The 15,832-nt window shown below is 33.3% G+C and overlaps 1 protein-coding gene across 1 annotated transcript in view; it reads right to left on the minus strand.

Moving 5' to 3' along the window:
• Positions 1 to 12,247: 12,247 nt before the first annotated feature.
• The window catches only part of LOC111712884 (protein gooseberry), a gene marked incomplete in the record, with an annotated part of 10,731 nt that continues 7,146 nt past the window's right edge, over positions 12,248 to 15,832 (minus strand). Inside the window, 3 exon segments of the mRNA XM_023487636.1 lie at positions 12,248 to 13,652; positions 14,260 to 14,505; positions 15,274 to 15,479. Of these exon segments, the coding sequence (XP_023343404.1) occupies positions 13,431 to 13,652; positions 14,260 to 14,505; positions 15,274 to 15,479 (674 nt within the window).

Consider the following 15,832-nt stretch of genomic DNA (forward strand, 5'->3'; position numbering starts at 1 on the left):
TAGAGAATAGAAGTAGGTAGAATTTCAGGATTTAAATACTCCGGATTGTAGAGCATAAAAGTATGTGGAAAATAGGATTTAATTACTCCAGGTTTTAGAGTATAGAAGTAGGTAGAATATAGGTTTTAATTACTCCGAATAGTAAAATAGTAGTAGAAGCGCCAGGTAGTAGAATTTAATGTTAACTTAACACAATTGGGTGACAAGAAAAAGAGTTCTTCAGTTAGTTATAATCATTTAGATCATTTAGCTGTAAACTTGTCTATTATTATGCTGGGATTTATTAAATGAACTTACATCATTAATTAGAATATTTGTGTGATCATATCGATCATATTAGTTTAATTGTAATAAAGTTAATACAATTTGATTTCGTTAAATTTAATAATAAGTATAGTTATTCCAGCACAGTGTATTTAACAATTTGCTTCAGCAACACAAGGTTAAGTAATTAACAGGTACATTATTTTTCAGGGTGTTCCTGTTCATATTGATTTTTTAGGACTGTGTTATTCACTTCCAACTTTTTTTCTGGTTTCCTATTATTAACCTGACCTTTATGTATGATATCCTATTATTAACTTGACCTTTGTGTACGATGTCCTATTATTAACTTGACCTTTGTGTACGATGTCCTATTATTAACTTGACCTTTGTGTACGATATCCTATTATTAACTTGACCTTTGTGTACGATATCCTATTATTAACTTGACCTTTGTGTACGATGTCCTATTATTAACTTGACCTTTGTGTACGATATCCTATTATTTACTTGACCTTTGTGTACGATGTCCTATTTTTAACTTGTCTTGTCCATCTTGTCCTATCACATGTTTCACATTGGTCCACCCTGTCCTATTATATGTTTATATTGGTCCATCCTGTCCTATTATATATTTGACATTGGTCCATCCTGTCCTATTATATATTTGATATTGGTCCATCCTGTCCTATTATATGTTTGACATTGGTCCATCCTGTCCTATTATATGTTTGATATTGGTCCATCCTGTCCTATTATATGTTTGATATTGGTCCATCCTGGCCTATTATATGTTTGATATTGGTCCATCCTGTCCTGTTATATGTTTGATATTGGTCCATCCTGTCCTATTACATGTTTGACATTGGTCCATTTGGTCCTATTATATGTTTGATATTGGTCCACCCTGTCCTATTATATATTTGACATTGGTCCATCCTGTCCTATTATATGTTTGACATTGGTCAATCCTGTCCTATTATATGTTTGACATTGGTCCATCCTGTCCTTTTATATATTTGACATTGGTCCACCCTGTCCTCTTATATGTTTGATATTGGTCCATCCTGTCCTATTATATATTTGATATTGGTTCATCCTGTCCTATTATATATTTGACATTGGTCCATCCTGTCCTATTATATGTTTGATATTGGTCCATCCTGTCCTATTATATGTTTGATATTGGTCCATCCTGTCCTATTATATGTTTGACATTGGTCCATCCTGTCCTGTTTTATATTTGACATTGGTTCATCCTGTCCTATTATATGTTTAACATTGGTCCATCCTGTCCTATTATATATTTGATATTGGTCCATCCTGTCCATTATATGTTTGATATTGGTCCATCCTGTCCTATTATATGTTTGATATTGGTTCATCCTGTCCTATTATATATTTGATATTGGTTCATCCTGTCTTATTATATATTTGACATTGGTTCATCCTGTCCTATTATATGTTTAACATTGGTCCACCCTGTCCTATTACATATTTGACATTGGTCCACCCTGTCCTATTATATATTTGATATTGGTCCACCCTGTCCTATTATATGTTTGATATTGGTCCACCCTGTCCTATTATATATTTGACATTGGTCAAATATTAATTACTTAACTTTTATCTTAGCAGTCCTTTTTATATATTTATCTTTAATTTGTCCAAGCAATCCTATTATTTGTAGGCCTGCGAACTATTTGACCACTATGTGGTCCTATTATGTATTTGACCTTTTTTCAGGCAGTCTCGCAGTCGCACCTGACCTAAGTTGACCCACACCGCTAGACTGTTTCCACGCCTCACTGCATCTTGACTGCAAGAAAATTAGTCAAGATTTAAGTATAGGGATACAAGGGGATACAAGAGAGGGTTACAGGGGGGGGAGCAGTTCTGATTAGAAGTAGCAGTGGAAAATATACCAGACTGGGTATAGGGGGGAAAAATCGGGGGATGTTGATATTNTCTTCTCCTAAACATATCTGAACCCAACCCTCTTCTACTCCTAAACATATCTGAACCCAACCCCTTCTACTCCTAAACATATCTGAACTCAACCCTCTTCTCCTAAACATATCTGAACCCAACCCCCTTCTACGCCTAAACATATTTAAACCCAACCCTCTTCTTCTCCTAAACATATCTGAACCCAACCCTCTTCTACTCCTAAACATATCTGAACCCAACCCCCTTCTACTCCTAAACATATCTAAACCCAACCCTCTTCTTCTCCTAAACATATCTGAACCCAACCCTCTTCTACTCCTAAACATATCTGAACCCAACCCCTTTCTTCTCCTAATCATATCTAAACCCAACTTCCTTCTTTTCCTAAACATATCTGAACTCAATCCTCTTCTTCTCCTAAACATATCTGAACCCAACCCCCTTCTACTCCTAAACATATCTAAACCCAACCCTCTTCTCCTAAACATATCTGAACCCAACCCTCTTCTACTCCTAAACATATCTGAACCCAACCCCCTTCTTCTCCTAATCATATCTAAACCCAACTCCTTTCTTCTCCTTAACATATCTGAACCCAACTCCCTTCTACTACTAAACATATCTAAACCCAACCCTCTTCTTCTCCTAAACATATCTAAACTTCTACTCCAGAACAAATCTAAACAAATCTGAACCCAACCCTCTTCATCTCCTAAACATATCTGAACCCCACCCCCGTCTACTCAGAAACAAATCTGAACCCAACCCCCTTCTACTCCAGAACAAATCTAATCAAATCTGAACCCAACCCTTTTCTACTCCTAAACATGTCTGAACCTAACCCAATTCTACTCCTAAACATATTTGAACCTAACTCAATTCTACTCCTAAACATATCTGAACCTGACCCAATCCTACTCCTAAACATATCTGAACCTAACCCAATTCTACTCCTAAACATATCTGAACCTAACCCAATTCTACTTCTAAACATATCTGAACCCAACCCATTCTACTCCAGAAAAAATCTAAACAAATCTGAACCCAACTCTCTGCTACTGTGTATAATGTCCCTCTACTCCGTCCTTCTTGGTTTAATTGGTGTATTTCTGTTATTGTATCACTGGTGTGATCATTAAAAAATCTCGATCTTATGTCACTGTTGTCCATTCAGTAGTTTAGCCATTTATCTAGTTTTTTCTGGAAACTGTTCAGGTTCTTCGCATTTTTCACATCTTGTGGAATTTCGTTCCACATATTAACACATCTTGTGCTAAAGCAATTTCGATATATTTCAGTCTTTACAGCTAGAACTTTCAAGTTTAAAGGATCACTTGACTGTCTGGTTTATATACCACTTCCTTCTTCTGCTTCATACGCAGAGCTGAACCATTTGTTTTTGTCCACATGGTCATGTCCATGTAGAATTTTCCAGACTTGGATCATATCTCCTCGCTTTCTTCTGTTCTCCAGGGAGATCAAACCAACCTCTTTCAGCTTCTCTTCAGAGGTTGACCCAGAGAGTCCAGAGGTCATTGTGATTGCTCTTTTGTATACCTTTTCTAGAATTCCTACTGTGTATATTGTCCCTCTACTCTACCCTACTGTGTATATTGTCACTCTACTCTACCCTACTGTGTATATTGTCCCTCTACTCCATCATACTGTGTATATTGGCCATCTACTCCGTCCTACTGCGTATATTGTCCTCCTATATTGTCCCTTTATTCCGTCCTGCTACGTATATTGTTCCTGTACTTCATCCTCCATTATAAATTGTCCCTAGCTACTCCGTTTTACAGTAAATACAGCCATAGTTCCGTTTTAAAGTATATGCATCCCCTAGCTTCGTCCTGCTGTATATATACTATATAGTCCCATAGCCCCTTCCTACAGTACATATAGCGGATAGCCTCCTTTCTCTATCCTGCAGTATATATACTAGCCCCCCCCCCCCTATATCTCTGTCCTACGAAAGATTGACAGTTTCCAGGTGGTTTCTAACAAACTTTGTGTTCCACCGTGAAATATCCCACATATTAATCTTTCCTTAAAATCCGTAAACTTTACGGATTGATTTTATATTAATGGACATTAATGGTCGTGCAAGTTCATAGAATTTACACAAATATATCATCGATTTTAAGGTTTTCACTCAAAATATATTGAATTAAACTTTTAAACCTGCGTTTGCGATGTTAGCTTAAACAAAATATATATTTGATTGTAAAACAAAAGTTTATTCAAAACCCCTATAGTTAACTTATACTGCTTATTTTGTATTGAGGCATCGCATACATATTTTTCAATATTGAATATCTGTACAGAACTAGCATGTAGTGTAGTGTATGTAAAATGTAGATTTTAATGCATGGGTTCCCCGGCTCTTTTACATAGAATCAAAATTGTGCATAATTTGACCTTTGGCGTGATTTTGTTATTGTTTAGCCTCAACATAAAATGCGCGGTGTCTTTTTATTCAACTCCCCGCTGCGTTACCGCGCATAATTCTGGCGCGCTAGAAAAAGTCGTGGAACCAACTTTAAATTCATAATTTTAGAATGGGAAGTGTGCTCTAAATGATGTTTCCCCTCTTAAAAACTTAATAAAACAAAAAAAATTCAAAATGTTCTGAATCCCTGTATCTCGGAGTGTAAAGTCTTTGTGTGGGCTAGAAGAGCTGGAATGGCTGGACTAGGTGTTAAGATAGATTTGATATGATATCATGTGGTTTCGTGACGTCAAGACTGTCGGATTCATGATTCCCATCCTTAATCTAATTATACTTGAAGTTGCTTTCTGTATGTCTGACAGCGACTAGCTATACAAGATACAATATACATGGAGTTCTAGATTTTCAAACTTTGAACATGAGCCGAAAACTTTTGAACGGACGGAGAGAGAAAAATTAATTTTCTAAAGCACTTAGTCGGTTCCCCTCCTCCAAAGAAATTATAATAAAAAGTATGAAAGTAATTTGAGATAAAATGAGTCATATTTATAAATTATAAATAATTAATGTTCTATGATAATCCATTGCCTATTTAAAAAATGGTCGGGAAGAACTGTCCTGTCCAACATCATTTTAACTGATAATAAGTAATTAGAGGGATTGAGTCCTAACCACAAACTTTGATTTCATAAACTCTACATGCATATTTGCAATCCAATGTCGTAGATCTAGGATATTTCAAACTATAAATTCTGTTGGATCAAATAGTCTAAGTTTGAAGTATCAAAAGTTTACACCATCATGTTGCAAAGATATAGGGATTATAACATTTGAGTTTGTGGCAAAGATTTAATTCTTTTTTTATTGCCATTAGTTTTAAATTCCAACTTTTAACAAATCACTCCTGTATGCCGGGTCCATTAGCGCTTGATCCAATCAGGGTTCAGTCATGTGTTTGTTGTCTATTCTGAACAAATAGAAATAATATGTCGCTAATATCTATCTTTCAATCTATCTCATCGTATGAATCCTTGAATTGGCGCTATCAGTAAATGGAAATATTTACTTCTACTGATACTAAAGTGAATTAGCAATAGTATAGTTAAAGAAGGGAAAGAAATCTCTTAAAGAAATCTGAATATTTTACAGTTTTACTGGCTGAAGGATGCATGTTCACTTCCTGTATCCCGCATATCCGTTAAAGTTTGACCCAAAAACCTAAATAATGAGAATATAAACCTGTAAACTATAATGTTCAACACGGACATGGTTAGATACCTTGCATCCCTATCAACGGTTTAGGATTATATCTCTGTAGACGATCTTAGATTTCTCCTTCAGCATCTACAGGGGAATTTTCTAGTTTACGATTTGTTGCGCATTTAGACATTAAAAACATTACGATAAAAAAAATTCAAATCGTTCATACGGCCATACAGCTCTATTCGGACGATTTCACATCGGGGACGAAACTGCGAAAAAATAGAAATTTCAAAAATATTTATGTTACACATTATTTTCTTTGAAATTTTATGCTGAATTCAGATTTGAAAATCACTTTTTAAAATATTATAAACTAAAAGATTTATTTAAACTTTTTTTTTATATTTTTGTGAGTTTTTGTGCTTTAACTGTTTTTTAAAGAAAAAGGGTGTAACATGAAAAATTTTGATTTGTTCGTTATTGGACGATGTTGTTTTTTCTCTTATATTAAATTAGAAGTGTAATAATGCAATATTTGTTGGGTTTAAAAGCACACACCTCCTTGTTAGGGAGCGCTGTGCTCGGACCTGGCTTTGGCGCTCGGCTCTCTGGTCTTAGTTACGGTGCGGCGCTTGGCCCTTTTCTTGTTGCGTTGCACGACCCAAACAAAAAATACCGGCGAATTATTATCTAAGACGACGTCGATAAAACTGAATAAAAAAATAAACATCTTAAGATTAATGCAATGTCCATGTGTTTTTGTATTCCTCGATCTGTAAGGAAGGTATATGTGTGGGGTCCGGCCTAGGACTGCCTAGACTGGCTTAAGACTGCCTATAACTGCCTGACTAGGTGTTAATGCTGGAATGATATTTCTCAGTGTGAGATGATTAGAATTGCTTCCAATTGAAAGGTAATAGTAGAACATTCACGCTGTTCAAACCTTCCGGAAGGGAGAGGGGGGGAGTGAGAAGATGAAGGAAAAATGGAAAGGGGTTGGTTGAAATAAGGAAAAAGGACAAACAGATGTGGAAATCAGGGAGATAAATTAAATGGGTAGAGGAAAAAAATCCCAGGGAGATATGGATATTTTTAAACACAATCCACTCACTCAATTATAACAGAAGGACAGGGTCAAATTTATGCGGCATTGCCGGTACGAATTTGTGACCTAGTAGTTACTATAGTTTTAATTTTACGCAACAAATATGGAAACAATAAGGAATCAAGTCTTCGCCACAAACTCGAATTTTCTAATACCTATATCTTTGAAATCAGATGCTGAAGACCTTTGATATTTCAAACTTAGGTTATTTGATCTTGCAGAGTTCATAGTTTGAAATATCTAAGGTCTACGACATTGAGTTGCAGTGATATAGGGATTAAAAAAAGAGTTTGTGGCAGAAACTCATTTCTTTATCCAGACACACCAGGACTTCAACACATATTTGTTCTATTCAATATCTCTTCATTAAGAGAAGTTGAAAACAAAGTTTTAATGATTAATACAACCCATTTTAGTTGAACTATTCATTATTTAAAGCTTAATGATCAATGCAATCCATTTTAGTTGAACTATTATTTTTTTAATGTTCATTGATCAATACAATCCATTTTAGTTGAACTATTCATTATTTAATGTTTAATGATCAATACAATCCATTTTAGTTGAACTATTCATTATTTAACTTTTAATGATCAATACAATGCATTTTAGTTGAACTATTATTTTTTTAATGTTTAGTGATCAATACAATCCATTTTAGTTGAACTATTCATTATTTAATGTTTAATGATCAATACAATCCATTTTAGTTGAACTATTCATTATTTAATGTTTAATGATCAATACAATGCATTTTAGTTGAACTATTCATTTTATAATGTTTTAATGTTTTTAAATTTTAGTTGAAACCTCCTCTTGCTTAACTTATTTTTTTCTATTTCTCTCTCCATTTTCCATTTTCTATTCGATCATTCTATTTATTCATTGTAATTATTTAAATAATTTATGTACGTGGTATAATCTGTCCATAAGAAATCTATTTTATTAAATCTAAAAATGTAATCTATTATTTATTTCTATTTTTGTTTTCTAGAAAATATTCAATGAATCCAATTTTCTTAACATGAAAAATACGTGTTTTTTGTGCTTTCCCAAACTCTGATTTTCTAATCAAAACGTTTAATTGAAAACTTGGCAAATTCGGAAATCATTGATCAAGTCACTTCCCTTATATTCTCTCAACTCATTTATCTATATATCTATCTATCTATCTATCTATCTATCTATCTATTTAGTTCACATTTTATTCAGACCAGAATTAAACTAAACTAAGTTTTTCACATCTTTTACGACGATCCTCAGTTGTCAAATTATTCTTTGAACAATTCTTTGTCTATCTATCTATTTATGTATATATATAAAGTTTATCTAGCTATCTATCATTTATCTTATAAATTTAAATATATATCCATTTATAAACATATGTCTATCTACGTATCTGTCTGTCTGTCTATCTGTCTTTGTTTTCTAAGCATCTCTATATTTCTATCTATTTAGTTGTAAATTCTAAATACAAATATTTTTTCTCTTTAATTTAATCTTTATTGAAAAGTATATTTTACAAATGTTTTGTCTGAGGATGTTTAAATTAGCAGAAAACATAAAAGAGATGGTAATTCTTTTGACATGGGTATTTTCAAGGTTATAATGCAAGGAAAGTTAATTGAAGTTGATTATACTCAGAGCTGAAAACTTTAGAATGGTGGATATCAGGATTAAGGCTTAAACCACTCTTTTTCTTAATATCCAGTTTAAATATTGCTTGTTCTCCACATGAATTTAAACTCATTTAAGTTGAAAACTATCGGATATCTGGATATTTTATTCTAAAGTTTTCAGCTCTGGGTACATATTGAAACCAGTTTTCTCTGGGCGGAATTTATAAACATGCATCATTGTTCGTTTAATATCTAAGGTGGTTAAAAGCATTAAATGTTGATAATTTTGATAATTCACATAATAGTTTTTTATGACCAGACTATTTTATTGATTTTTTATGTAAAAGATGGATCCCAGAGACAGTACACTATGCAGTACAAAAGGTGCGTAAACCTCTGAAATAACTGTCCTTGCATTATAACCTTGGGTATTTTGCTCCATTAATTACTTTCCTAGACTGTATTTGTTATAGAGAATAGAAAATATATTAGAGGGGAATTTAAAGAATCTCTCGGTATGAATTTTTTCAATCCCTTTCAGCCTGAAAGGGAGTTCAAAGTGTACAAATCATGTAAATGTTTACAAATTATATGCAGTAGAGTACATTAATACAGTATGTTCCCTAGACTATTCATTTCAATTTCGAATTTTTTAAACTGATAAATAAACTTTACAATGAATTAGGTGAATAAAAAAATCATTTGATTTATAGTTATAACGGAAAATCATCGTTTGTAAAGTGGAAGGCATAGAGTCTATGTGAAATGATCATTGGTCAATTATGAAACCAGCCTATTTCATAATTTGGCTTTCTTTTAACAATAATTTTAGAATTTCTATAAAATAATATTCCAGGGCCCAAAATGTTTTATAGCATAAATATGTGAAGTACACCTGCTGTACGGAAACAGTACAACAAAATGGCCGTTTTACACTTTTTTCTAGTAAATTCCCCTCTAATATATATTCTATTCTCTATGGCATTTGTACTGATTCGGCAGGTTTAGTACACAAATATACTCAAGAGCAAACAAACTTAACATTTTTTAAATTAACAAACTTTTTATTAAAAAAAAAGATTTCAACGTTAAAATTAGTGTAAAATTCGACAAACATTCAATTAAAGTACATGGTTGAAATCAAGAAAAAATTTCCATTTTTCACTTATATCACGGTACATTCCAGTGCATTTCATGTGCCGGGCCAAATTTCAACTAGCCAGGGCAAGCAGTACAGTACAAATACAGACTATATGAGACAAAAAGGGACTGTACGCCAAATAAATGATCTCCTTCTTGTGAAATTTATGTTATAATTCAATAATAAGAATAACTTTTTAATCATCTGTTCTTTCCATACAACATAGCCCGTAAATCAATAAATCATCACTATAGTTACAGTAGAAGTAAATATTAGCATTTTCTCTTATGGTGCCGATATAAGGATTTAACTCAAATTGGATAATGCGCTAGATAGATATTACCGCCATGCAATTTCTATCATAGACACCAAACACATGACTGAACCCTGATTGGATCAGGCTCTAATGGACACGGCATACAGGAGTGTCATAAATCGTACAGCCAAGAAAACCAAGCAAGTACATTGGATTTCGTTGTACAGTGAATTTCAAATACAAATGAACAAAATTATATGTTTGTTTGATATCGAAAATAAATTCTTTATTTCAACGACTTTAATTCCAGTTTCATTTCATTTGTAAGCACCTTGTTTTTAGTCTTAATGCTTCTTCCTCTTTAACATTTGTTGACCGACTTGTATGGTGAAGAACAAACATAGTACAAATTAAAATAAAAAATGAAAATATCGCGCGATTTCTACGCAACTCTAGCAGACAAACTCTTTTGCCATCAAGCATTTATTAATTTTGAAAATTCTAAAGTGAAGATTTGGCCCTCAATCACATTCACACCATAGTTTTAGTAGAAGTAAATATTTCCATGTACTCTTATAGCCAATTTAAGGATTCATATCTCTAATTGGATAGTAAGAAATAGAAAGATTTACCGCCATACTATTTCTATTGGTTCAGAATAGACACCAAACACCTGAATGAAGCCTGATTGGATCAGGCGCTAATGGACTCGGCATACAGGAGTGATCAAAAAAACTAAAAAACTTATTTGACACCACTGGCATAATATTTGTAGTTATATCCCAAATGAAAAGTTCTATTTAAAGTACGACTACAATTAAGGAAAATAACAATTACAAAAAGTGTACAGTGTACTGCAGGCCAAACAGCTTCAAAATGGTTAAAGTTCAGAACTTGAGGGTAATTTAGCATAGGTTTTTACCTTTTGTTTAGTATTTGCAAGATTCTCGTCGATTTTTGTGAAAAAGTTTGCAAATTGTGATCTTTATTTATAAAATAGTGTACTGCAATTTCTGGGTGGAATGTAAACAATATCAATGCTACTTAGACTGGAATTTGTTTAAGTTCCACTGCAGTACACTTCCCATGTAAACAAAGAGTAAACTGATATATCTTTCTTGCTTAGGACATCAAGCATGTATATTTCTAATCAACGTGTGTTCAACAACCTACTGATAAATAGGTTTGTATTTTCTATCTATCTATTTATCTATCCATCTTTGTATTTATCTATCTACCTATTAAATTAATCTATCAATCTAACTATCTATCCATCTATTTATCTAATCATATATATATCACTCTGGGCCGTAGTAAATTTGAATTCGAACAGGACCTGCCCAGTTTGTACCAGCCTGCCAAATAACAGCCTGTAATGACCAAAACATATTCTGTACAGTACGTCGCCCTTACCAGACTAACATACGACAGGGGTCAATTTTCTTGGCATTGTCCCGTCGGAAGGCTAACTTTGACAACTCCCATGGCGCGTTCAGACTTTTTACAGAACCCGGCCTAATCCTAGGCCTATTTGACCGACCCCACTGGCTTAGTCCACCATGATATATATTTTTTCATCTATTTATCAAATCATCTATCTATCTACATATATATAAATACGTACATTTTAATTTTTAAACTTTACATTTCACGTCATATGACGATTCTCAGTAGTTGAAATTCTTTGAATATACATTTATACATCCATCTATCTATCTAAAATTATTTCTATCTATCTACATTACTATCTATTTATCTATCTAATCATTTATCTATCTGTCTATAATATTTTCTATCTATCCATATATCTGTCTATTTATCTATCAAGCTTTTTACTTTTCCTCTTAAAAATACGGAGAGAGCAAACAAACATAACACACAGAAAAAAATTCGAACAAATATAAAAATCTAAATTGTTTTGATTTATTATGAACAATAGATATTATTATAACACACCTAGGATCTAACAATTTATAATGAATTTATAATTTTTGAGCAAGATTTTGATATTTCCCGATATTACGAAGATTTACTTCTAAAAAGTTAATTTAGTATAAAAATATATCAAATAGAGTAGGCTTGATTGAGAGGCAACATCAGGTCGTATTGTGTAGTTAAATATTTCTTTATTAGTTTTGTTTTGTATTTTTAAAACACTAGGTTTAATTTGTTTAAGGCACTTTATTATGGACTAAGGACGGCTAATGTTTTGCTGTACTGTACTGTACTGAACTTTACTGTACTGATAATAAAAAAAACTAATCCACCCTGATAATGTCAAAAACAACAAAAAATGTTAAAAAATAAAAACATAAATTCAAAATTATTGCTTTATGTAATTTCAATATAAATCACAGCTTATGACTATTTTGTTAGAAAGCCGCTTAGTGTACAGTGATAGATAAATCACATGTACATTGATTGATGAATCACATGTACAGTGATAGATGAAACACATGTACAGTGAAAGATGAATCACATGTACACTGTACAGTGATTGATGAATCACATGTACAGTGTTTGATGAATCACATGTACAGTGATTGATGAATCACATGTACAGTGATTGATGAATCACATGTACAGTGATTGATGAATAACATGTACAACACTAATATTGTTAAATCAGATCTTCCATCAGAATGTACTGTACAGTATACAGGAAACTGTACATGTACAGAGCAATCTGAGAAAACTGAAGATGAATCTATTAAGCTAAGATTAAAGATATGTACAGGAAATAAGAAAAAGTAGAAACACTGTACAGATAATGTACAACAAAATATAATTGTTTTCAAACTAAGAATGAATCAAAAACCCTAAAGTCTCCCGTTACATGGTAATAAAATAATTAAGTGCCTTTTATTCAGTCACTGGTAAACTTTTGCTGAACTGTACATTAAGCTAAGCACCAACAGGTTCCGTACATATACAAGCTAGTACCAACTGTACATGTACAATCGAAGTACCAACCGTACATGTACAATATAGTACCAACCGTAAATGTACAATCTAGTAACAACCGTACATGTACAAGCTAGTATCAACCGTACTTATTCAAGCTAGTACCAACTGTACATGTACATTCGAAGTACCAACCGTACATGTACATGCTAGTATCAACCGTACTTATTCAAGCTAGTACCAAATTTACATGTACAATCGAAGTACCAACCGTACGTGTTCAAGCTAATACCAACCGTACTTATTCAAGCTAGTAACAACTGTACATGTACAATAGAAGTACCAACCGTACATGTTCAAGCTAGTACCAACCGTACATGTTCAAGCTAGTACCAACCGTACATGTTCAAGCTAGTACCAACCGTACATGTACAATCTAGTGCCAACCGTACATGTCCAAGCTAGTACCAATCGTGCATGTTTAATCTAGTACCAACCCTAAATGAACAATATAGTACTAGCTTTTAATGTACAATCTAGTACCAACCGTACATGCCAGCACTGGGGAATTGTTGCCTAGAGAATGATGAAGGTGGAGAGGAGAAGGATGAATGAGAGATGGGAGTACTGGATTGAGAGAACCCTGTCGGGTTCATCTGGGAGTTTAGATGGGAGACAGGAGGAGGAGAGCTAGACGGTGCTCCACCGTTGTTACTTGGGAACATGTTCTTGCTCACATTGTTATTCACAGGAGATAACTAAATAGAGAAAATATATTAGTTTAAAAATGCATATACAAAAAATGTTTAAAATACGTTAAATACAAACAGAAAATAGTTTTAAAGTTAGAAATATTATCAAAATGAAGGTTTAATGATGTAACTTGTTCTAAGAAATAAAAAATGCCTTCACTATTTGTAGATTACGCTTGTTGCTATTTAAAAAAATAAGCAACCCTAAGTTTGTACTCAATAACAAAATTTTAGTAAATATTCATCAATAACTCAAAAGAATATGAATTTGAGGGGAAATGATTACTCTCCTAAAACTCAATTTGTTTAGTCTTTATATCTTTGACCTGATGTCGTCGACCCTTGATATTTCAAACTATAAATTTTTCAAAATGTAATAGTGAAAGTTTAGAATATCAAAAGTCTACGCCATCAGGATAAAAAGATGGATTAAAAATTCGAAATTGTTGCAAGGGTTCAGTTTTTTTTAAAAAAACCCTCCCCAACCCATCCCATAACCTTCTATCTCCTATTCTACCTGTGTAGTAACCCAACCCATCCCATAACCTTCTATCTCCTATTCTACCTGTGTAGTAACCCAACCCATCCCATAACCTTCTATCTCCTATTCTACCTGTGTAGTAAGTAGCGAGGACTGTGCTGCGTACTGGTTCATTGTATGCCCCATGATATTATTAGCATAGCTCGACAACCCTTGCATAGCGGAGTTGTAGAGGTGTGAGCTCTCCTGGTTCTCCATGATACTCTGCTGCATGTAGGACGGAGTGTACGGCATGGACAAGGATAAAGGATTGTATCCGGGAGAGGAGCAAGTCTGAGCAGTCTTTCTCAACCGAGCTCGACGGTTGGAAAACCAAACCTGGAGAAAAATGAAAGTTAAAAACTAAGAAAGGAAAAGTGAGTCGAAAATAAGCTCCCTAATTAAACTAGTGTTGTTGTGAGCGTGTGTGTGAGAATGTTGAGAAAAACAGAATTAGATTCGGCTCATTCAACTAATAATAGATGAATAAACTGCCGAGTATAGGTTCAGGTTTCAACATAGATCTATCAATATAGATATACAGCTAAAGAGCCAGACAAAACTAAAAGTTAATTTTCTTTAAGTCCAATCAGATAAATATTTCAACGATTTTCTGCATTAAAAGATATATTTGAAATTGAAAAAACTAACTTTTCAAAACAAAAGTTTACAAGAAATGGAGAGTTTTACTTACTTGAATAAAAATGGATATGTTTTGAGATTAACAGTCTAAATCTAAGTTATTCTTGGGTTAAAAAGTGCCATGTACAATTTACAACTGTGTCCTTTAGACGCTGATGATTGGGATGTTATCGTTTTTATATCTAAAAATTAATACCAAGCTGTCGGACTCTTGGATTTCATATATTTTTGCTTATTTCTTTATTCAAAATAACAACTAAAATTACGTTGAAGATTTGATTAAACAGACTGTAGGCGTAATTTCAAGTGACCCTCCATGCAAATGATATCTAATTCATACTTGGTAAGACAAAACTTTAAAGGGTACCGTTGTGAATTAAGGATTGCATGAAGGGTCACTTGAAAATATGACTACAGTCCCTTTAAGAATCCCTTATTTTGGAGATAAATTAATCTGTCTCTAACCTGTATTCTGGCCTCACTAAGTTTAGTTCTTTGGCTAAGCTCCTCCCTTGTATATATATCCGGATACTGGGTTCTCTCAAACGCCTTCTCCAGCTCGTCCAACTGGTAAGCGGTGAAGGTTGTCCTCGATCTTCTCTGTTTACGCTTCAAGGGAATTCCAGGTTCAGCCTCCATATCTGACCCGTCCTCAGAACCTTCCGGCTTTACTAAGAAGAAATAAAATTGTTGCAAAAAAATGTTTAAAGTTTATTTGAGTTCTGGTATAGTTTAGTACATTAGAGTTCTGGTCAAGTTCAGTTTATTGGAGTTCGAATACAGTTTAGTTTATTGGGGTTCTAGTACAGTTTAGTTTATTAGAGTTATAGTACAGTTTAGTTTATTGGGGTTCTAGTCAAGTTTAGTTTATTGGAGTTCTAGTACAGACTAGTTTATTGTATCGTTCTAGTACAGTTTAATTTATTGGAGTTCTAGTACAGTTTAGTTTATTGGAGTTCTAGTTTAGTTTATTGGAGTTCTAGTACAGTTTAGTTTATTGGAGTTCTAGTACAGTTTAGTTTAT

Source organism: Eurytemora carolleeae, unplaced genomic scaffold (genome assembly GCF_000591075.1).
Source record: "Eurytemora carolleeae unplaced genomic scaffold, Eaff_2.0 scaffold727, whole genome shotgun sequence".
In the NCBI taxonomy this organism is placed as follows: Eukaryota; Metazoa; Arthropoda; class Copepoda; order Calanoida; family Temoridae; genus Eurytemora; species Eurytemora carolleeae.